The 24,335-nt window shown below is 40.8% G+C and overlaps 1 protein-coding gene across 4 annotated transcripts in view; it reads left to right on the forward strand.

Annotated features, from left to right (window-relative positions):
- Positions 1 to 24,335, forward strand: part of FAM107A (family with sequence similarity 107 member A) — a 104,786-nt gene that overhangs the window by 47,289 nt on the left and 33,162 nt on the right. Inside the window, exon 1 of one of the 4 annotated variants that reach the window (XM_072128792.1) lies at positions 3,677 to 3,856. The exons of the other annotated variants lie outside the window; for them this stretch is intronic. Within the exon in view, the coding sequence (XP_071984893.1) occupies positions 3,775 to 3,856 (82 nt within the window). The 5' untranslated portion in view covers positions 3,677 to 3,774. Of the gene's footprint in view, positions 1 to 3,676; positions 3,857 to 24,335 lie in introns of those variants that run through there. 4 annotated transcript variants of the gene reach the window in all.

Raw genomic sequence — 24,335 nt, forward strand, 5'->3', positions numbered from 1 at the left:
GGCAAATCTACATATAAAGGCCCACATTTATTAAAGCCTTTGTGCCAGTTAGAAAGAATATGAAAACTGCTTGCACATGTATTTAAGAAGTGGAGCGCGACATATCTGTATTCTGCACACAAAGGGGCATTCTGGTGTACATTCGGACTGTGCAACACATTCATCATGCAGTATCCGACAGAATGGTGTAGCACGCACTATGTTACAGGTGCACCAAAAAGTGCAGGGTGTACCGGAGAAATGAAGAACGTGCACCACAATTCATGAATCTGGCGCCCTCTGTACACTACACACTACTTTTGATAAGTGGGGCCCAATGTCACATGTACAGATAACCTAAGGGCACAACAATAAGGAGAGGCCAGGCCCGGACGTGACACGGCTGTGATTCTGATGGCCACAACAATTAAGTAATAGTTATTATTGGTAACATGTTTTAACTTAAGTGTTGCTGAATAATAATTCTGTGAATTATGGTCACAATTGCTTGATGTAGCTGGGCACACCACAGCCGTATCTCAGCCGCGTCACAGCCAGGTCCTGGTCAATCCGTTTAGTTGCACCCTTAAAATTGCCCTACTTTATCTACACATGCTGATGACTACTATGAATCCAAATCTTCTGTTTTGCTAGGACTTGGCCTCAGCATTGACCGCTTCACACACGGCACGTCGCTTCTTCGGTCAGTCTGTGATGTGACATTAGTGTTGAGGTCAGTGTTTGTGACTCCAGCTAAATGGGACCTTCAGGAGGGGATTTTAAAGGGGTGTTCCAAACCTTAAGTCATCAATTTCAGATTGATTGGGGTCCTACACTTTAGACCAGCACTGATCAGGCGATTCCATCTGCCCCCAATGCAAAATCAATGCAGTCAATGGAGCCACAAGAAAAGCTCCATTCTCTGTATACTGGACATGTAACTGCAGCTTAACCCTCATTACAATACATCAAGACTAGAAATGTTTGGAGGCAAATGGAATCTCTGATTCATGTCAAACCCCTCTAATAGATAGGTTCCCAATATTAAAATAATATCCCATTGTAAAGTATTCAGACCCCTTTACATTTTTTACTCTTTCTTTCATTGCAGCCTATTGGTTTGATCAAAAAAGTTCTTTTTGCTCATTAATGTACACTCTGAAATGTAAATATTTTTGCTAATTTATTAAACAAGAAAAACTGAAATATCACGTGGTCATAAGTATTCAAGCTCTTTGATGGGACACTCATATTTAACTCACATGCTGCCCATTTCCTTCTGATGCTCCTTGAGATGGTTCTACTCCTTCATTGGAGTCCAGCTGTGTTTAATTGAACTGATTGCACTGAAGCAAACAACTGTCTATATAAGAACTCACAGCTCACAGTGCATGTCAGAGAACATGAGAATCATGAGGTCTAAGGAACTGCCCAAGGAGCTCAGACAGAATTGTGGCAAGGCAAAGATCTGGCCAAGGTTATAAAAGAATTTCTGCAGCACTCAAGGCTCCTAAGAGCACAGTGGCCTCTATAATCCTTAAATGGAAGAAGTTTGGGTTGACCACAACACTCCCTCAACCTGGCCATCCAACCAAACTAAGTAATCATGGGTGAAGAGCCTTGGTGAGAGAAGTAAAGAAGAACTCCAAGATCACTGTGGCTGAGCTCCAGAAATGCAGTAGGGAGATGGGAGAAAGTTCCTTAACGTCACCTATCACTGCAGCCTCCACCAGTCCAGGGCTTTATGGCAAAGTCTGCTGAAGGAAGCCTCTCCTCAGTGCAAGAGATATGAGAGCCGCATACAGCGTGCAAATAACACATGAAGGGCTCCCAGACTATGAGAAATAGGAGTCTCTGGTCTGATGTGAAGAAGGCTAAACTTTTTGGTGTTAATTCTAAGCGGTGGAGAGAACCAGACGCTGCTCATCACCTGCCAAATAAAATCCCAGCAGTGACACATGGTGTTGGCAGCATCATACTATGGGGGCAGGGACAGGATGATGGGTTGTAATTGAAGGAAAGGTGAATGCGGTCAAGTACAAGGATATCATGGATGACAACCTCTTCCAGAGCTCTGGACCTCAGACTAGGCCGAAGGTTCACCTTCCAACAAGACAATGACCCCAAGCACACAGCTAAAATATCAAAGCAGAGGCTGCAGAACAACTCTGTGACCATTCCTGATTGGCCCAGCCAGAGCCCGGAGCTAAACGCAACTGAGCATCTCTGGAGAAACTTGAAAATGGCTTCCGCCAACCTTCACCATCCATGGGGGAACTAGAAAGGTTCTGCAAGGAAAAGGCAAATGATCCCCAAATCCAGGTGTGAGAAACTTGTTGCATCTTCCCAAGAAGCCTCCTGGCTGCACCAGCTCCAAAGCTGCTTCTACTCAACACTGAACAAAGGGGCCGAATACTTATCACCATGTGAGATTTCAGTTTTTCTTGTTTAATAAATTAGCAAAAATATCTACATTTCTGAGGGCAGAATGTACGTTAATGAGCAAAAAAAAAAAAAGGACTTATTTGATCTTACCAATTGGCTGCAATCAAACAAAGAGTGAGATTGGATGTGGAAGGGATTTAATTCTACATTATAACATAACCGTCAATGCTATCTTGATGTAAAAAGTCCCTTCTTGTAGCTCTCTGCTGTCCCTACTGTGCTCAGCGCATGAGGCAGGCTATTCCACAGATTCACAGTTCTTACAGTAAAGAAGCCCTGTCGCCTCCGGTGATTAAACCTTGTTTTCTCCAGACGGAGACAGTGCCCCCTTGTCCACCGTATTTTTTGTATGGCCCATTCATATATTTATATAAAATGATCATGTCCCTTCTTAGTCGTCTCTTTTTGTGACTAACTAAATCTAGTTTTTTTAATCTTTTCTCATAACTGGGAACCTTCATACCTCTTATCATTTTTAGTGGCATTCACGGGCTGCCCCGTTCATCTCTATGTAGCTGATGGATATAGCCAGGTGCCCCCACCTGTCTTTCATTCTGTATTTTTGATTTTATCCTGCTTAATAGTAGTATTTAAGTATATTGTGTGAGTGATCAGACACCCTTGGGTTAAAGTACCCAAGGGGGTACTGAAACAATAGAAACATTTTTTAAAAGTTTCAAAAAATGTTTCAAAATTTAGATCACCCCTGTTTCACTAGAACACATATAAAAATAAACAAATAAATTATCCCAGATTTTTTTAAAGTTTACATAACAAAACTCTATATATTTGGTTTGTCTGTGATTGTTCTAACCCAGAGAATAAAAAAGGAGGTGTCATTCAGACCACACAATGAAAGCGCATGAGAAAATGGCAAAACTTTGTGTTTACATCAATTTACAATCTGTCCCGCAGATAACAAGCCCTCATATAATCTCTGGAAACTGATAAATTAAAAAGTCATAGCTTTATGAAGGTGGTGAGTAAAATACAGAAATTCAGGGCTGTAAGGGTTAAGTGCATTTGTCAGTGAAATGGAAGACCCCTTTAAAGGGCTACAGTTGGGGTCCCCTTTGCAGTCAGTCAATGAGCACAGCAATCAGTGATATAGTCATGTAGGGGATTTCCATAGACATCAGGTATGAAGTTGCGATGCTCTGCAGGCTGCTGTGTGGGCTGTGATGCTGGAGGAGGTTGCTGTCAGCAGGGGAGGCTCCGGTACAGTGGAGGCAGGTCACGTGACCGCCGCGCCGCTAGAAAACACCTCGGAGCAGTGCGAGCCCCTGCACTTCCCCGGCAGCCGCAGACTGTGCCTGGCGTGTGCGGCCTGGACCAGCAGGGGGCGCGCTCATGTCACAGCGGTGGTTTGACCGGGTGAGGGTCCCCGATACGGCGGGCACCGGGATGCCCAGGGCCATGCTGGTCAAGTCTGGTAAGCGGAGGCTTCATTCTGCATGCGGCCGCTGCTGCAGAGCATCTCCTGGTCACGCAGACCGTGGAGCAAGGTTGTCCCTGACAGGCTGGATTCTAAGAGGTTCTGCAGCAGCTGCCAATGCTTTGCCCTATACTGTAACCTGTGGTTTCTATGGATGTTGTAAAACTACCACTGTCTACATCTCATGATGTCACCTGCTGGGGAGTACATTCTCAGGACAACTCCCATCTTCTCTCAGGATTAGGGTTATGCTGGGAGTTGTGGTTGCACAAGGCTGAAGAACCAGATATTGTATACCAGGCTGTATGTACAGCGCATGTCATATCTATCTATGTATCTATCTATATATCCATCCGAACATCTATATATATAATATTTCTATCCCATATCAAATCTATATGTCTATCTAAGCATCTATTTATCCAATATTTCCAATATATCTATCTATATAACATTTAATCCATATTTTCTATCTATCTATTTATTCATCTATCTCATATCTATCTATTATTTATCATCTATCTATCCCATATCAAATCTATTTATCTAATCTATCTATCGATTATATATCTATCCATGTATCTATGGATTCAATATTATGTGTGATACATATATATATATATATATATATATATATATATATATATATATATATATATATATATTATACATAATATTTATATAAGCATTATAATAATAGACTTGCATATATATTTTATACAGATATATTTTATATCTGTATATATCCTGTATTTGCTGCGCTAATAATGAATTCACTTGTGAAGTTTGGACAAAGAGAAACAGTAACCCAGAAGTCACCCAGCTTTCCTAGACTCTGATAAACCAAGATCCAGATATGCCCCTTTTCCCTAGATTTTCCATTCAGGAGTCTGGAAAAGTAGGATTTCTTGCTCTTCCCCTAACTCATCTCCCCAAGTAAAGTTGGAGATTTTTGACAAGTTCTCAATGTATCATGTAGTGCGAATCATCTCTGATTGTCAGGACCAGTTACTCCGGAGTCTGATTTTGTCCTTGTATGAATTGTCTGTACTTGTAGATGTAGAAGTCCTTTATTGATGAGGAAACACAGATTTATTTTTCTAATTTTATTCATTGGTTTGTTTACATAGTAACTTGAGAATCTAACCAGAGGAGAGACGTAGATCACTGTGAGGTCCCATCATCATTGTGATCATTCCAGTGTGTTTTATATTGGTCTCACAGGAGGATTGGGGAATACAGTGATGTTGGGGAATACAGTGATATTGGGGAATACAGTGATATTAGGGAATGCAGTGATGTTGGGGAATACAGTGATGTTGGGGAATACAGTGATATTGGGGAATACAGTGATGTTGGGGAATACAGTTATATTGGGGAATACAGTGATGTTAGGGAATACAGTGATATTGGGGAATACAGTGATGTTGGGGAATACAGTGATATTGGGGAATACAGTGATATTGGGGAATACAGTGATGTTGGGGAATACAGTGATGTTGGGGAATACAATGATGTTGGGGAATACAGTGATATTGGGGAATACAGTGATATTGGGGAATACAGTGATGTTAGGGAATACAGTGATATTGGGGAATACAGTGATGTTGGGGAATACAGTGATATTGGGGAATACAGTGATGTTAGGGAATACAGTGATATTGGGGAATACAGTGATATTGGGGAATACAATGATGTTGGGGAATACAGTGATATTGGGGAATACAGTGATGTTAGGGAATACAGTGATATTGGGGAATACAGTGATGTTGGGGAATACAGTGATATTGGGGAATACAGTGATGTTAGGGAATACAGTGATATTGGGGAATACAGTGATATTGGGGAATACAATGATGTTGGGGAATACAGTGATATTGGGGAATACAGTGATGTTGGGGAATACAGTGATATTGGGGAATACAGTGATATTGGGGAATACAGTGATGTTGGGGAATACAGTGATGTTGGGGAATACAGTGATATCAGGGAATAAAGTGATATTGGGGAATACAGTGATATTAGGGAATGCAGTGATGTTGGGGAATACAGTGATATTGGGGAATACAGTGATATTGGGGAATACAGTGATGTTGGGGAATACAGTGATATTGGGGAATACAGTGATGTTAGGGAATACAGTGATATTGGGGAATACAGTGATATTGGGGAATACAATGATGTTGGGGAATACAGTGATATTGGGGAATACAGTGATGTTAGGGAATACAGTGATATTGGGGAATACAGTGATGTTGGGGAATACAGTGATATTGGGGAATACAGTGATGTTAGGGAATACAGTGATATTGGGGAATACAGTGATATTGGGGAATACAATGATGTTGGGGAATACAGTGATATTGGGGAATACAGTGATGTTGGGGAATACAGTGATATTGGGGAATACAGTGATATTGGGGAATACAGTGATGTTGGGGAATACAGTGATGTTGGGGAATACAGTGATATCAGGGAATAAAGTGATATTGGGGAATACAGTGATATTAGGGAATGCAGTGATATTAGGGAATGCAGTGATGTTAGGGAATACAGTGATGTTAGGGAATACAGTGATGTTAGGGAATACAGTGATATTGGGGAATACAGTGATATTGGGGAGTATAGTGATATTTGGGAATACAGTGATATTAGGGAATACAATGATGTTGGGGAATACAGTGATATTTGGGAATACAGTGATATTTGGGAATACAGTGATATTGGGGAATACAGTGATATTAGGGAATACAATGATGTTGCTGTTTACTGATGAATTCTGAATTCTTAGAGGAAAAACTTGTATCTGTAAATTGTAATATTTTCATATTAAAGTGATTTCTATATGTATACGGATAGTATTGTATGGTTATCTATACATATCAATATATATTTCCGTACCCCAGAAGTCCATAGAGCATTAGAACCCCATTGGTTGTAAGGATATCCCACTCCCTTTACATATAGGAAATGTTATGTATAGTATATAGTATTTGTATACACGTATCTACATGATTCACTTTAAAGAGGACCTGTCACCTCTCCTGACATGATAATAAGGAAGTATGGATCATCTTTTTTTATAACTATGGATTGTTCTGTTTCTCTGTTGTTCTTCCTAGAAGTTTCTGAATGAAATGTCATCTGGGTGGTACTATCCATCATCTTGTCAAATGGGCGTGTTTCTCTGTACTTGTATCACTGATTGGTCAATGTGATAGTATGCAGGGACAGCCTCAACGGATTTACAATCAGACATAATTGCAAAATTCTAGGTGGAATAACAAAGGAATTTAGAATGATGGGAAAAGATGCTTCCGAGTTATTTTCAGTGTTCGATTGTTTTCTAACAGACATACATGGCAGGAGAAGTGACTCTCTGGGCACATCCCTTAGTTCCATGTACTAGATGGGAATGCTGCTGTATTTAGGGTCTTAGTGATATGTCCTCACCTTCTATGATGGGGATACCCCATTAATAGAGAGTAATATGTTATGGGGGAACGGTGGCTGAGTGGGTAGCACTTCTGCCTTGCAGCGCTGGGGTCCTGGGTTCGAATCCCAACCAGGTCAACATCTGCAAAGAGTTTGTATGTCCTCTCTGTGTTTGCATGGGTTTCCTCTGGTTTCCTCCCACACTCCAAAACATACTAGTAGGTTGTTTAGATTGTGAGCCCCATGTGGACAGGGACCAATTTGACATGCTTTGTGCAGTGCTGCGTAATCTGTGTGTCCTACATAAATAAATAATTTTTTTAATTATATATGTTCAAAATGTGATCAGGAAAGTTAGCCAATGCATTTAAAACTTTTGCTTCTAACGTTTTTGGATTATTTTCCGACATTTGTCACAATTCTGTCTGTATACTAAAGGGCTGTAGCGATCCAGCAGATTCCTAACAACCATAACTAATTGTCCTCCCCTGATTTCCATACCCAGGGGTCAGTAAGCGGCGGGTGAAGACCTCACCTGTCCCAGGGCTCCATGACTCTGCTTGCCTTGGCAGGAGATGTATTTGTTCTATAATCTCTGTGTATCTTTCTCGCATTAGTTCTAGTATTTGCTTTGTTAGGTTCTAACTTGCGGATAATTCTGTAGTAAACATCTACATGTTGCTGGTTGTTATTTCTTTTTCCTAAGTGAGACCAGGTGTAATCTCCCCTGTCTTGAACTTACTGGGTCATTGCTTTACAGTGATACATCACTCTCCTCCTTCCTGTATATCACATGTGTGTCATATTTACATCATAGACTCGGAGCTGATGTTATCAGGTGATATGTTTATTACCCTGGCAGCACAGCGGGACATTGGTTGTGAAACTTACCTGGGTATTTCTATACCATAGTACAGTGGTGGCGAACCTATGGCACGGGTGCCAGAGGTGGCACTCAGAGCCATGTCTGTGGGCACTCAGTCCATTGCTCCAAGACAGAGTTCACCAAATAGGACCAAATCCACCTGCAGTCCCAGGCAACTTAAGAGATGCTGCTCTCAGCGCTGTTTTAAAGCGACATTTCATTGGCTGTTTGGATCTGCAGGAAAAACAAGAAGGTGTTGACAGAACTGCAATGTTTTTGGAGGTCCTCCTGCTGGACCCACAATTGTTCTCCTACAGAGAGACCCTGGAGAGAAGCTACGAATCTTAATTTGCCTTCCTTCTTTCAACTGTATTGGTGGCCCTAGGGGGTCAATACGATTGAAAGATGAGGAAAATCAGGTAGCAAAAATTTACTCCTTAATATGCCATGTTGGCACTTCACGGTAAAGAAGTGGATTTTGGTTGTGATTTGGGCACTCGGTCTCTAGAAGGTTTGCCATCACTGCCCTAGTAGATCATGCTGTGATTTATGTGTCCTCTATCCTGGGTTATTGAAGACACGATAAAGGAGGGGATGGTGCAACAACCAAAAACTCTGTTCTAACCTGGGTGTCTGGGGACTTGGGGACTCCTGACAGGTTCCCTTTAATGTCCCAAATCGCCCTTTAGGTAGTCCCTCTGTGCCCTCTATTAATCCATCCCTTAAGTGTATTTATTTTTTTCATAGTCTGCACAGAGGGACTAGTTAAAGGATAATTTGGGACACTAAACCCTTGGTTCTTAATGTCCTCTTTAAGGTCTGAAAACCAACCCCACCAGTGTTCAGCTGATCCAGGTGGCATTGGTACTCCCATAGGTGCCATCACATCTATCTGTCACTTAGGTTTACCAATGGAAAAAATCTCCCCCAAAGCAGAGAAGAGTCATATTTTGGCCAAGATGAGCCAAGTTTAAAGGCTGCAGGGAGAGTGTTGCTTCAGACCCTAGAAGTGACAATTCAGCAGGGAGAGCATCACTTCTAGGTATTATAGAAACATAGATAATCTAAAATGAAACTCACCCGGAAGCCTATAAACTTAACTTACCTAAGGCAATTAATGACTCTTCTCTGACTTTTTAAATGTATACAGGCAAGATTTCATATTAAAGAGGGAGTTTAATGCTGCCCCTGCATCCCAGAATAATCGCTGCTTAAATCTACCACAGGCACCAGACATTTTTTGCCTTCTCTGTATCCAACCTTAGGTTAATAAATCCTATAGGAGGTTCTCATGATTCTCTTACAAGCATTTGAATTACAAATCAGATTTTAAGCCCCCTCTCATTCCGCCAGGAAATGAAAAAACACAAACTCCAGCGATTTTGTGGTCCACTTTCCCAAGAAAATTGTAATTATTGCAAGTATATGTTTTGGAATCTGGGCAGATACCTCATCTTTAAAAGATTTTCACCAGTGTTTGGCCGGTTTTACGGATTTCTCTCATTGGCTGCTTCTATTGCTACCATTACAAGCCATTTCAGTCAATATGAGCTGTACACAAGTGAGGGGGAAGAGGATCAAATCATCATTCTGAGACATGAGGAATCTACCCCGTAATATCAAAGCTCTGATGTTGTTGGAATTTGTCATATCTGATCTTTTGGCACATTCCGAATCACGAATGTGATATTTTTCTTAGACCCATCTGTTTCTGAGAATTGTTAAGTCTCAGGCCGTGTGTTTCTAGTTTTTTTCCCTGTTTGTGTAAGCTTTATTTTTGCTTTTTTGTAAAGTTTATAATTTATTGTATGCTTCAGCTATTACTTAATCAGCCATGATCACATAATCAGTATAATATATATATTGCACATTGCCAAAACTCCCTTGAACATGGAGGACTCACTCCTGGGATCCCAACTCATCGCGTGCTTCTCCTTGCTGATTATGACCTATTACAGAACACTTTTGTAGAGCTGCACAGTCCAAAAACTTCTTTTTCGAGGTTGCGTGGACAATATTATGGGAGTACTAATGGAAGCTGGTAATGTTATGGAGGCACTGACTATGGCTCTACATGTTATGAAGGAACCTACAGATTTATTTAGGCACTAACTGTGATTCTTTGTGGTACCTACAAAGTTATCATGTTATGAGGGAGCCTACAGATTTATTGAGGCATTTATTGTGACTAATCCTGTTATGAAGGAACCTACTTATTTATGGAGGCAATGTTTGGCTGACCAGGTTACCAAGGAATATACAATTTTATTGAGGCACTATTTGTGGCTGACCATGTTATGAGGGAACCTACTTATCTATGGATGAACTGACTCTGGCTGGCCGCATGGATGTTATGAAGGAACCTGCAGATTTATGGCGGCGCTAACTGTGATTCTTTGTGATATGAGGGAACCTACAAAGTTATTGCCTTGTACGTTCATGTTATGAAGGAACATCTATGGATGAACTAACTGTGGCTAGCTATGTTGTGAGGTTACCTCCTTATCTATGGAGGCAATGACTGTGGTTGACCATGCTATGAGGGAACCTCCTTATCTATGGTGGCAATGACTGTGGTTGACCATGCTATGAGGGAACCTCCTTATCTATGGAGGCAATGACTGTGGCTGACCATGCTATGAGGGAACCTCCTTACCCATGGAGGCAATGACTGTGGCTGACCATGCTATGAGGGAACCTCCTTATCTATGGTGGCAATGACTGTGGTTGACCATGCTATGAGGGAACCTCCTTATCTATGGTGGCAATGACTGTGGATGACCATGTTATGAGGGAACCTCTTTATCTATGGAGGCAATGATTGTGCTTGACTATGCTTGAGGGAACCTCTATATCTATGCTGGCAATGACTGCTGTTTACCATGCTATGAGGGAACCTCCTTATCTATGGAGGCAATGACTGTGGCTGCCCATTCTGTGAGGGAACCTCTTTATCTATGGAGGCAATGACTGTGCCTGACCATGATATGAGGGAACCTCCTTATCTATGGAGGCAATGACTGTGGCTGACCATGCTATGAGGGAACCTCCTTATCTATGGAGGCAATGATTGTGCTTGACCATGCTATGAGGGAACCTCCTTATCTATGGAGGCAATGACTGTGGCTGACCATGATATGAGGGAACCTCCTTATCTATGGAGGCAATGACTGTGGCAGACCATGCTATGAGGGAACCTCCTTATCTATGGAGGCAATGACTGCTTCTGACCATGCTATGAGGGAACCTCCTTATCTATGGACGTAATGACTGCTTCTGACCATGCTATGAAAGGAAACTGTAAATTTATGGAGTTACTGTTTCTGGCTGACCACGTAATTGTATAATGTACCAGTTTTTGGAGCCATAGACTGTGACTGACCATGTTATAATGCAACCTACGTATGGATGTACTGACTTGGTCTGCCTATGTAGTGAAATTTTTGGAGCCACAGACTATGGCTGACTATGTTTTAAGGAAACTTACAGATTTATTGAGGCATATATTGTGACTGATCATGTTATGGTGGACCCAACATGTGTACAAACTACAAATTTATGGAGGCATTGACTATGGCTCACCATATTTAAAGGAATAAATAGATTTAAGATGTTGCCATCATGAACGATGGGCGTTCATGATGGCAACATGATGGGTGAAGTTGTCTATGGCTGATTATGTTATGGGGTCACTTAATATATTGTGTCCTAAAATCTAATGTAGTGTGATGTCAGCATCTTCTGAACTTGTCTCAGCTACTTTACGAAGATGGAGCAGCTTTCCCCGGTAGATGGGTTTGGTTTTACAGTGGCGGCTCGTGAGCCCTTAGTGGATTTTACTATCTTACTAAATTTCTCACAACCAATAAAACTCTGGAATGTTTGGAAATATATTTTTCTGGGATGAAACACGCACTGTGCTTCTGTACACCCACATGCAGTAAGTGGCTTTGAATGACTCCCTGAAGAGTTTTATAAGCTTAGACACGACACATTTAGTACAATGAAGAAAAGTTTTTTCCTCTGTATTATTGGAATTACAGTATGGAGTGTTGGGTCTGTACCGTTTCATTCCTCTTCTGTTATCGTTGTCCTCTATTGATAACGAAAAGTAACCTTCTGTACAAGAAAACTTAATGGGAAAGGGAAGGTGAACCAAAAACCTTCCATTTACTTTATGTTTTAGTTTACAGTACGCTATCCTTAAAATTTCGCCTAAGCAGAATCCCAACATATGTTGACTGTAAAGCTTGTTTAACAATTTAATTAGAGAAATGTATAAGGAGATTTGCTTTCTGTATTCCCGAAGGGCACCTATGTCTCCATCACTTCACTTTTCTCTGTCTCAACTGGCTGCAGTAGGAGCTTCCCCCGTCTGTTTTAGGGCAAAAATATTGTGAGAGGGGTATACATACATACATACTTCAATGTTACTAAAAAAAATGATCAGTGAGAAGACAATTTCCCATAAATTTAGCCAGATTGTCCCTTATAAATGAGATGGCTATCCTTGGATACGACTACCCCCGGCATCATGACAGCGGTGGCCAGACTTATGCTATTGAGCCCCTTCCTGACCACCTGGATTCAATGTTCATGATCATAGGTTGGCTGTGGGACATCCAGTAACTCCCAGCCATTCCATATGCAGAAACAATCTGTTTTTTTTTGTGCAATCACTCTAGAAGTGATGGATATATCTAAGGACAACAAACTTCTTTATAAATATATATATATATATGGCCGGTGGTTTAAATGAATGAATTAATGAGAATACCCCTTTAAGACTCTGCGTTTCAAGATCATGTAGACAATCCTGCAGACTGACAAACAGTGTGGAGAAGATTATATTTGGATTTTCCAAATATCTGAAGAATAAAGTAAAGGATATTAACAGTGTTCTTTATGGAAACACAATTTCATATTTAATATCACTGATGAAGATAAGAGCAGATATTCTGGTTTCATAAAAAGCCGATTAAATCCCTTTCCTCAAACATAAACGTGATTTCTGTGCATGTATTCCTAGTCCCATCTTGACAAAGTATGGATATCCTTTTTTTTTGGCATGCACACCTTTTTATTCTGTACACAGCCTTGTGCGGGCTTGGTTTTTGCCGGACATATTGTATTTTATGTGGTATCATTCAGTTAATCGTATAAAGGCAGGAAAAAAAGTTCTGGATATTCTTCATGATTGAAAAAAGGCAAATGTTCTTTTTCCTGCTTGTTGCCCCTCAAGCTAGTTCTGATGGGATTTCAACAGACCGAACCACATATCACTGGACTGAACTGACTTGCTGTGTTGAGTCCAGTGATACCAGGATAAGTCCAGGAAACCCAACCAGCGCATGGAGCAAGTTTCTCGGACTGAACTCGCTTATTACCAACAGGCCTTAAGATCAGTCCAGTGATGTGTAAGGGAAAGGATGTGGCCAAAGGAAAGGGATGTGCAATATATATATATATATATATATATATATATATATATATATATACACACATATATATATATATATATATATATGTGTATATATATACACACACACACACACATATATATATATATATATATATATATATATATATATATATATATATATATATATATATACCGGTATATATGTGTGTGTATATATATACACACACACACACACACACACACATATATATATATATATATATATATATATGTGTGTGTGTGTGTGTGTGTATATATCTGTAGAGTTAAGATCTTTTTTTAGTTTTTCTATAAAAAAAATTATATTTTTCTAAACTTTTTTTATTGACATTTTTAACCTTTTTTTTTTAATGGGTGGCTAGAAATTCTAAGGGCCATACTAAGGGCCCAGCTACTGAACCAGCTATATTTCACCTCCTTACATCTGTGCTCCTGGTGCATACATTAAATGTACAGTTATGGCTCCATCCATCAGGGATATCCTAAATCTAAATTTGGGGAAACACAGTACACAGTGGGGCAGATTTATCAAGCTGACAGGCTTCTATTATATAGCCAACAGGATCCATTGTAAAAACGTATATGCAGCAACATACTGGGGCAGATTTATCAAGCTGTCTGAAAGTCAGAATATTTCTAGTTGCCCATGGCAACCAATCACAGCTCATGAATATAAGGGGAGCTGTGATTGGTTGCAATGGGCAACTAGAAATATTCTGACTTTCAGACAGCTTGATAAATCTGCCCCAGTATGTTGCTGCGTATACGTTTTTACAATAGATCCTGTTGGCTATATAATAGGAGCCTGTCATCTCCTGGGTAAGATGTAAACATATGGCTGTTTAGGTGAATTGTCCTGCATTATAACCTTTCCAGGGAAATCATTATTCTTGGTAATGTGAGAACATGGGCATAGTCACAAGGGCTGGTGAACCATCTCTTACCCACAAAATTAAGTGCACATTCAATCAAGACTTGAAAGTGGGAGGCACAGTTCAGTAAAACTAGGCAACGTAGGGTGTACTTAAAGGGGGTATTCCCATCTGGGCATTTACATTTAATTTAATTCATTTGCCATATGTAAACATTTCTTCAATTGGATGTTATATAAAAAAAAATGTTCCTGTGTGAAGATAATTTCTCATGAATGTAGTTATGGTGTCCCTTTAGAAACGAGATAGTTTCCTCAGATACGACCACCTCACATTATGGCAGTAGTGGCCAGACATGCGCTATTGAGTCCTGCCCAATCACCTGGACTCAACGTTCATTACCACGGGACAGCTGTGCTACATGTAGTAACCCCCCCCCCCCGACATTTCATATACAAAAACTTTTTGTTTCTTTGTGCAATCCCTCCAGCAGAGGTGGCTGTATCCAAGTACACAGTCTTGTTTTCTAAGGGACCATATGACTACATTTATGAGAAATTATCCATTATTTTCAACAACATCTAAATGAAGAAATGTGTATATATATGGCAGATTAATGAAACTAAATGCCCAGATGAGAATATCCCTTTTATCTTATAGTCACGCCCTTTAATGCACCAAACAGCTAATTTGCATAAATAAAAAGTATGATTTCTCTTCACTCAGGTACAAATTTTCTAAAGAAAGAGTAGCAGGACACTTCCCCTACAAGGCCATATGTATAGCACATTAATGACTTGGGAGCTGAGAGAATCCCTTTAACCTACTAGATGACGTACTGTGTTATTTACATCATGTTATGCTTTTACTTATATTAGAACACAGAAACTTTTATGGAGCTGGTGAGTGCCGCTCTTGTCTTTTCCAACTCTGTAAAGGAAGCCATTCCATATTTACAGTGGCTTACTGTACTGTATGCACAACTTTCCAGTAGAAGTATAGACTGGAAAACCTTCTTGACGTGTCCCAATGATGGAAGCCAATAACTGAGTGTGAACAGAGTCTTAGCTGTCTTCTGACATATCTTGGTGGATTCACCACTGATCCCTAGAGTGAAGTAGCCCATCCGCCCTTGCCCGTTACTACTATATGCCGCCAGATCTGACATTCCTTACCGGGCGAGTTCTTTAAATCAACATCTTAATTACCTTTTTCCAAGTCACATACCAGTCATTCTTTCTTACGCTATCGAGAACATGAAAAGTAAACTTGAAGTTCCTGCCAGGAAAGTATTAGACTTTTAGGTGTGGTTGGTCACTGTTTACATCTCTCTATGAGCGGAGAAGATTGGAGGCTTAGATATTCTACTTATCAAAACTGTGATATATTAATATGAATATGGCTGATGTTGACTTTTACATGAAAATTGCTGATACGTCTTGAGTGTCACTTGACTTTTGTAGTTAAAAAGTAAGAATCCTGCTGATTTTTATGTGATATATAGTAAGACATATCTTTATTGGGGGGTTTCTAATGCTATTTTGATTGCTGCTGTTGGCAGGGGTGTAACTTGAGGGGTGCAGAGGTTGCGATCGCACCCGGGACCCAAGAGGTTTAGGGGGCCCTTATGGTGTCACTTTCCCATATGAGAAGACTATTACTATACACCATTTATTATATTCGGGGGCCTGGCACAGATTTTGCACTGGGGCCCATCAGCTTCTAGTTACGCCACCGGCTGTTGGGGTAGTAAGGAGTGTACATATGGAATTTCAGCATGTCTGATCCTTTTATTTATTTCAGATAAGCATGCATCTTAATGGAGTCTGAGTGGCCAGCCTAAAAGAAAATTCTAACTAAAAATGTATGGATTACAGACTGTCCCCGGGTTACATATAACATAGGTTCTGTAGATTTGTTCTTAAGTTGAGTTTGTATGTAAGTCGGAACCGTATACCTTATTATTGTAACCCCAGTCAAAATTATTTTGGTCTCTGTGACAATTGGATTTTAAAAATGTTGGATTGTCATAAGAACCAGGATAAACAATGAATCTTAATTATAGGCACCATTGATAACTGTTAAATCTGTTTATTGTAGCCTAAGGCTAAAGTACAGTAAATTACCAAAATCCAGAGGTCCGTTTGTAACTAGGGGTCATATGTAAGTCAGGTGTTCTTAAGTAGGGGACCGCCTGTATATTTCTGTTGCTACTATAGACTATCATAGAACGTGAAATGCACATAGCGATAGCACAATCTAAGCTCATTCCCAAAGTAGAGGATTCGGAAGTTTCCCCATGTCATCCTTAGTTGCCATCAGAAAAACGAGATTCCTTTCCACCTTTGTAACGGGGAAGAGGACTCTTTTTCACATGATTGGGTAAAGTGGGAATCTGCAAATATCAGTACAGTGTATCATTTTTAAACATGGAACATCCCTTTTATAGTTACCCCATTACATAATGATGCCCTGAGCCCTTTGCCCCTTGTCCAGGCCCAAATTCACATAATTGATTTTTCTCTTCCTTCTTTACCTCCTCTTTCACCTGCCGATACAATCGACACATCAGGTCCTCGGGACCAGTGTTTTACAAATAGGTGAAGGCCCCAGAGGTCAGAGCCATACTTTACATTAAATGGATCACAATATTGATGGCCTATGGCTTAGTAGTTAGCATTACAGCCTTGCACCGCCGGGGACCTGGGATCAAGTCCCAGGGTCAACATCTGGAAAGAGTTTGTATGTTCTCTCCATGTTTGCCTGGGTTTCCTCTGGGTCCTCCGGTTTCCTCCCACATGCCAAAACATACTGGTAGGTTGATTAGATTGTGAGCCCCATTGGGGACAGGGACCAATTTGGCAAGTTCTGTGCAGCGCTGTGTAATCTGTGTGCGCTATATACATAAATGAATTATTATTTTTTAAGAAGGCATAAGTATTAGTTTGTCGCGGCTCTGACCCTGATTATCTGTGTAAAGAGGCCTTGAAGGTACACCCACCTGCACGGCAGCGACAAAGCATAGTAAATCTACTTTACATCACTGATTTAAATAAGACAAGGCTGCAATATTCTGCATCACCACCGTGTAGACAGTATCCAGGTTAATTGACCAATATCAACCATGAAAGGGCAAATAAAAATGTGCCAAGGTTATTGGTGGCATAAAAAATCATGGTTTAAATTGTGTTTCCAAGATGGAGTGCAGTGGACCACCGTCTCTCCACATCTCGTAGACATGGTAAAGAAGTCTTGGGTAAGGAGAGGATCAAGATTTTAATGTTTGGCAGAAGTTGGTCTAGATTGGGGAGCTACAAGTCTCTGCGGATTTTGTGCACATAAATGAAAGTCATCTGATAAGCGAGCATCTGTCAGGGTATTGTTGCCTTCAGGGACTTCTTGTCTGGATACATCTGGAGAGCCGTATGTTCTCCATCCACAGTGTCATTTTTTGATCATCAATAACAAAGCAAAGAACTGGCAAACAATTGATGCTTATTAATAGTCTACAGTTTGGTGCTGACTTAGTCTTCACGTTTCATGGCAGCCAAAGTAGCTTGATGTCTATCCTCAAAGAATTGCATTGGAGAGGTCTATGGACGTGACCATCGCAACTGCTGCCAAAAATTTCACTTTGTTCTACACCTATAACTACAGTAACGGGACAACATTCCAATTGGATTTTGTTTGGCTTGCTCAAGATTTTAATAGTGTGTGTAGTGGGGAATTCTTCCAACATTAGATCTATCAGCAGAGTGTTAGGTAATGGATCTAGAAATCTGTTACCATAACTGTGTGTGAGTTAATAGTAGTGGCAGGACTTTGCTATAAAAAATGCCTCTATATTCCAGGATTGTAGATAGACTTCAAGCACTTAGGAAGTGTCCTTATTCTGCTGTGCTTTTAGATTTCTAAGCAGCTCATGGCTTCTGGTTGAATACTACAGCAGTGACTTTTGACAACAAGCAACACTCTTAGAATCTACTTTTCACAGTCTCATCCCCACTAACAAAACACTAAAATGTATTACTAAACAGATTACAGGGGCCAAACATGCACAGTCAAAAGTGTTTTTAGTCTTCCCCTAAAGGGAATGTACAGAATTAGAAAATGAAGACCAGACAGCCGCATCGGACAGAATATTACCAAGCTTCAATACTAGGGTCATGATATGGCCAGGTGTGGCGCTATTCCATTTTTATATTTTCATATTTTTCATTTTTCTACAAACTTTTTATGGCAAAAGTATTCATCCAGTTTGGGCTTCTTGCAATCATTTTTTGCACTTGTTGACTATGGCCCTCCATCTTCCCTTTTTGTTTAGCATCTATGGGCATTGCTTACTGTCTGTGCATAAACATTTTGGTCTGGATGACACAGAGAGGTTTCTGGAAGAGGAATAGATGGGTTGTGTATTTAGAAATAAAAATCAGGGTAAGTCTGCCGAAATAAATGAACATGATTGACATTATCATCGATTTAACTGCAACTTGTGAATTTGTCCCTCAGTGTGAATTCTGCCATTCTCTTGATAGAAGAATGAGGAGGAGGAGGAGGACGCTCTTCTTCACTTACTAGCAATTATGTAAACAGCGTGATGAGCTGAGAAGTGCTGCCGAAATGTCATGCAGTCAGTTGTGTTAACCCTATATGCAGAAATGATACTAGAGGGAGAAATCTCCAGTATAATGACATTAAATCCGGCACAACAGCTCCACTGCAAGAGATCAAGTCCCCATCTTAAAGGGATTTTCCAGGCTAAAATTATTGATGACCTCTCCGACAGATCATTAATATTAATAAGTAATATCAGAATGGTGGGGATGCAACTATTATCCCCCACATAGATCGGCTCATCAAAGCATCTGATAAACAGAGTATGGGACAGGAAGCAGACCGCGCCATTATCTGTGTAGTGGCTGAATCAAGTCACTGCAGCTTAGATTTCTTTCAAATTAATGGGAGCTGATCTGCTGTAAGCTGACATTGCAAAGCAGTGATAGTTTCCTGGCAGCAGATAGCACCACTAATGTAGGCCTCTTACACACAAATGCCTACCTTCTCCATACAGCGGCCACCACTGTAAAAAAGTAAAATATTTTGTGTGGTGGGCACCAGCAGGGTCAGCTCCAGGTTTCAGTAGGCCCCTGGGCGACAGAGCCTCAGTGGGCGCCTTTGCAGTGAACTCACATGGCAGCATTCGAAATTCAGAAACTACAACAGTCTCCTGTTCCCTAAAATATTCCCTAGTTTATCATCCCAAACAGCCCCTTCATGGTTATTTTATTTAAGCCCTCTTATACCCTATGAATTCATTAGATATCACCCCAATGGATTCCTTATGGACAGCCTGATGTGGGACCCCCAGCAGCTCTGGGCACTGGCACTTGCCCAGTGTTGGCGCCGGCCCTAGGCACCAGTCAGGTTCAGTGAGATACATAGCGCTCACTACACCATAACTAGATGCCATAGACCCCTATGGGGGCTGTGATTTGTCCGCCAATTTTGTCAGCTAGATCAGTTGTGTGCATGAGGGCGTAGTTTATACGGAAATATTAAGTGGGTTATCCATTGCAGAAGGAATGTTTGATCGCTTGGTTCTGACCATTGGAAACCCCATTAATCCAAAAACAGGGGTCTTGGAATTCCCTCTATTAATTCTCTACTATTACTCCATCCACTTCTATGGGACTGTACTCTACTTAGTGATGAGGGGCTTTGGATGGAGCTCCCTCCAATGAGAAGAGTCAGTCCTTGTGACTTCCTATGTTCATGCATTGCAGATGCATCATAATATTATCATACAGTAATATTAAGTGGGTTATCCATGGCAGAAGAAATGTTGGATCGTTTGGCTCTGACCATTGGAAACCCAATTGATCCAAGAACAGGGGTCTTGGCATTCCCTATATGAATTCTCTGAATCTGCAGAAACAATGCAAAACACTGGAGAAAACTCAAATTCAGAATCATAAAACAGATTTTTAATTGCAGAAATCTCTGCAACAGATCAGGAGTGTGAACATAGTCATTGACACCCACAGACCTTTAACATGGAGAGTAGATCATTGTAAAGGGGGTAAAATAAGGACTTCACCGCTGAGAGACGGAAGCAGTTTTATTATATAATTTTGGTTGATTTTGCTTATCACTGGACTGTAACTGTAGTGGATCCCACTTATATCATCTCTCCTGCCCTCCCCCTCCTCTCCGCGCTAACATTACCATCTGTGCACATCCAGCCAAATGTTCATTTTGTCAGCGCCATCCCTGCCAGCTCCATGGACTGATATTCCTCGCCAGGACGCCTGCTTCCATCTCTGTAATTCATATTTACTTTATATTAACTACATTTGCATAACGAGGCATTATACAACCCTGGAAATCACCATGACACATATTTCATTGTGGGATAATCAGATTTCAATTATCTCTCCACCGAGACTTGTTGTACAAAGACAGAGATATCAGATTTTAGATATCAGTGGTTATGTGGATAGTAGTATGGTGTAGTCATGGTGATGAGGACTAGCATCCATCTGTTCTTGAGCTAGGCCCGGATCCCAACTCAGAGCCCCACACCCATATGACTGCATAGGAGCCCTATAAAACATCCCAGCAGGGGGTTTGTTTTGAGGCCATGTATAGTAGGCCATGTAAAATTAGCACATTATTAGTTTTCCTTATTGAGGTCAATGAAGTTGCTGGATGCGGCCCTGCTGAGACCTGCTTCAGGGCACATCAGGGGCCCCGGAAAATTAATAGGTCCCTGCTTTATATATTCAGTATAAAGATCATTTTATCTCATTTATCTTTCTCTCCATAAGGGGTCGATATAAGATTGTGAGAAGACCTAAACCAAGATTTTGTGTTAAACATATTTTTTAAGATTTATTTATTTCCATGTTGATATTTATATTAATTAATAAGTATAACATTCTACACTTTTTGCTCTGGCCACTAAGTCTTATTTTACCTCTATTTAACACTGACACTTGATTACATCACTACTGACAATAGATGATGTCACAGCTTATCTCCTCCCCCTCCCTGTACAATGACCTCTATATAGACAACACTGACCCATCATTACATCACTACTGACAATAGATGATGTCACAGCTTATCTCCTCCTCCCTGTACAATGACCTGTATATAGATAACACTGACCTATCATTACATTGGTCTATATATATATATATTGGTCTGTTATCTATATAGATGATGATAAGGTGTGACATCTTATCTCATCCCCCTCCCTGCACAGAGGATGTCTAGAAACCTCTCTATAGAGTATTATAATAAAGACTATTACTGTCTCTAGTAACGTGGCTGCTTTAAGGTATACCATTAATTGGCGCAACCTCTGGCATCACCGTAAAACCCCTTTAAATGTGACTCTACTGTGTATATGGTGACTGTAGAGAAATTAACTTGTAAACTAAATACGGATGACGTCAGCCTCAAGAGTTGACTAGTTTGGACCAGTGTGTTGAGGTCTTTGTCCAATTACCCTGCACATTAGTAAGCCTCCTCCATGCAAGCGTCCGTCCTTATGGTCTGTAGCCATTCAGTGCATAGAGCGGGCAGAACCAATGTGCTCATTGAGTCCCATGAGAATTGTTCTCTCTTCATCTTGGCATTGGGCCAGACTCTTTTCTTCACCATACGGCTTGCTTCTTTATACATGGCCAAGCTCCCTCGTCTCTGACAGATTCACTCAGACCATTGAAAATGAGGAAAGAAAAAACTTTTTCTTTGAGCCTGGACGCTAGGTCTTAAGGAATCTGGATTACACCATACGCCGGTGGCTGGAGGAATACAAATGTCTTAACTATTGTTGTCAAACAAAGATCCTCTGTTGTGGGGAACTTTAACCACCGCGGAGATTATATGGAGGGTCTCTATCTCCATTCTGCTGAAGTTATTTAGATATTACATTACAATGGGGCAGGGGGCGTCCAGTCAATATCATCGTCTCCGGGAGGGTATAGTGTATTGTAAGCTTTTACCCGAATACTGGAAATTCTACTATTGTACCTAAGCATAAACACCATGAATAATTTAGACTTTTCCTTATACTTTTTTTGACCTTTAGTTAAAATGCTGGGAAATGTGATTTTGGATATCTGTACATTGTAGGGTGATATGAGATTAGGGGCTATATTTGAAATATACTCAGTGGTTAACCTGGCACCCAATTTACTTGCCCTATAAGGGTTATAAGGGGCTGTTATATTGGAGAATCTCTCTCACTAGAGGATTTTGACTAAGAGAACAGCAAGACACTTAAAAAAGACGCTTTTTTCCTGGTGGACCCCGTACCTCCATGTATCGCAATTGCACATGGTCCCAATAATGGATTATAATATGGGCAGTAGCCAGGGGGCCTATGGCCATATTAACCACCTAACTAGATTGATACTGTCCTGATATGAATGATATGAACTTTATCCGGGAGGGAGGAATATAGCAGAGCTGACTCTGTGTGTTATAGGTAAGTTAGGAGAGCTGAGAGTGTCATTGTGTTTTATATTCATCTTATGGGTCTCATCCTCTCTCGTTTTCTATGTCAGATATTAGTAGAATGTTTAGAAGCTAAATAAAAGTGTATATAAACCTGTATCCTGATAATTTAAGCACATTGTCAGCAGCCAGCATCTCATAGCACAGAGGGATCATGAAGTGTCTTCTTAGAGAGTCCCTGCCCCTGCACTCTGGAATCTTACACTGACCATCACTGAGTGATAGGAGCTAAAACAGCAATAACACTTGGTAAGGCTGGATTCAGACAGTTGCGTGCACATGGCAGCGCGCAGGGAGAGGAGGAGGAGGTGAGTGCTGCTCACCCCCACCCCTCTCCATAGGGGTACATGAGGCACGGCGCGGTATGCCATGAAAAGATAGGAAATGTCCACATGAGCACACCATACCGCTCCCTTGGGGGCACCGTGCGCCCATTGCACTTTATGGCAATGGGAAAGAAATTTGAATCCCCTAGTTATGTTTACACAATAAAGATTATTTTTTTAACCCCCTTACTTTACAATTTTAGGCTACATTCGGCCGACGTATATACGGCCGACGTATATACGGCCGTTATACGTCCCCCATGCGGCAGTGTGAATGTAGCCTAATGTAAGGGGGTTAAAAAAATAATCTTTATTGTGTAAACATAACTAGGGGATTCAAATTTCTTTCAGGGAGGAAAATGTTATAGAAATCTACTGCATATCCGTGGTCATGACTTAATGGGAACCTGTCACCAGGGACCTCATTTTCACTTAAGACAGGTTGTAGAAAACCATCACACCTGCTTGGCAAAAATGCCTTTCTGCCTTCTCTAAGCATTTGCATTACAATATAATTGTGTGTTATAACTTACCTTTCACCCTGACAGAATCGTCTGTTTAGTCGCAGGGGTTGGGCTTTGGTTTGGCTGCATTTTGAAAAACAACACATGGCATGTCTGTGCTCCTCACTTTCAGCTCTCAGCCCCCACCTTTGTGCTCCTGTACAGCTTCTCCCTCCCCCACTGATGTCAGCTCACCAGGCTGTGACCTCTGTTCCTGTGAAGGAGCAGGAGGGAGGAGCACAGGAGCACAAAGGTGGGGGCTGAGAGCTGAGGTATTTTCAGCACAGACAAGTCACTTGTTTTGATTTAAATGCATCCAAACCAAAGCCCAACCCCTGGGACTACATAGAGGATTCTTTCAGGATGCCAGGAAAGTTATAACACACTCTTATATTGTAATGCAAATGCTTAGAGAAGGCAGAAAGGCATCTTTGCAATCCAGGTGTAAAAAGCTTCTGTAACCTGTCTTTAGGTGACAGGTTCCCTTT

The sequence above is a fragment of the Engystomops pustulosus genome, chromosome 10 (genome assembly GCF_040894005.1).
Source record: "Engystomops pustulosus chromosome 10, aEngPut4.maternal, whole genome shotgun sequence".
In the NCBI taxonomy this organism is placed as follows: domain Eukaryota; kingdom Metazoa; phylum Chordata; class Amphibia; order Anura; family Leptodactylidae; genus Engystomops; species Engystomops pustulosus.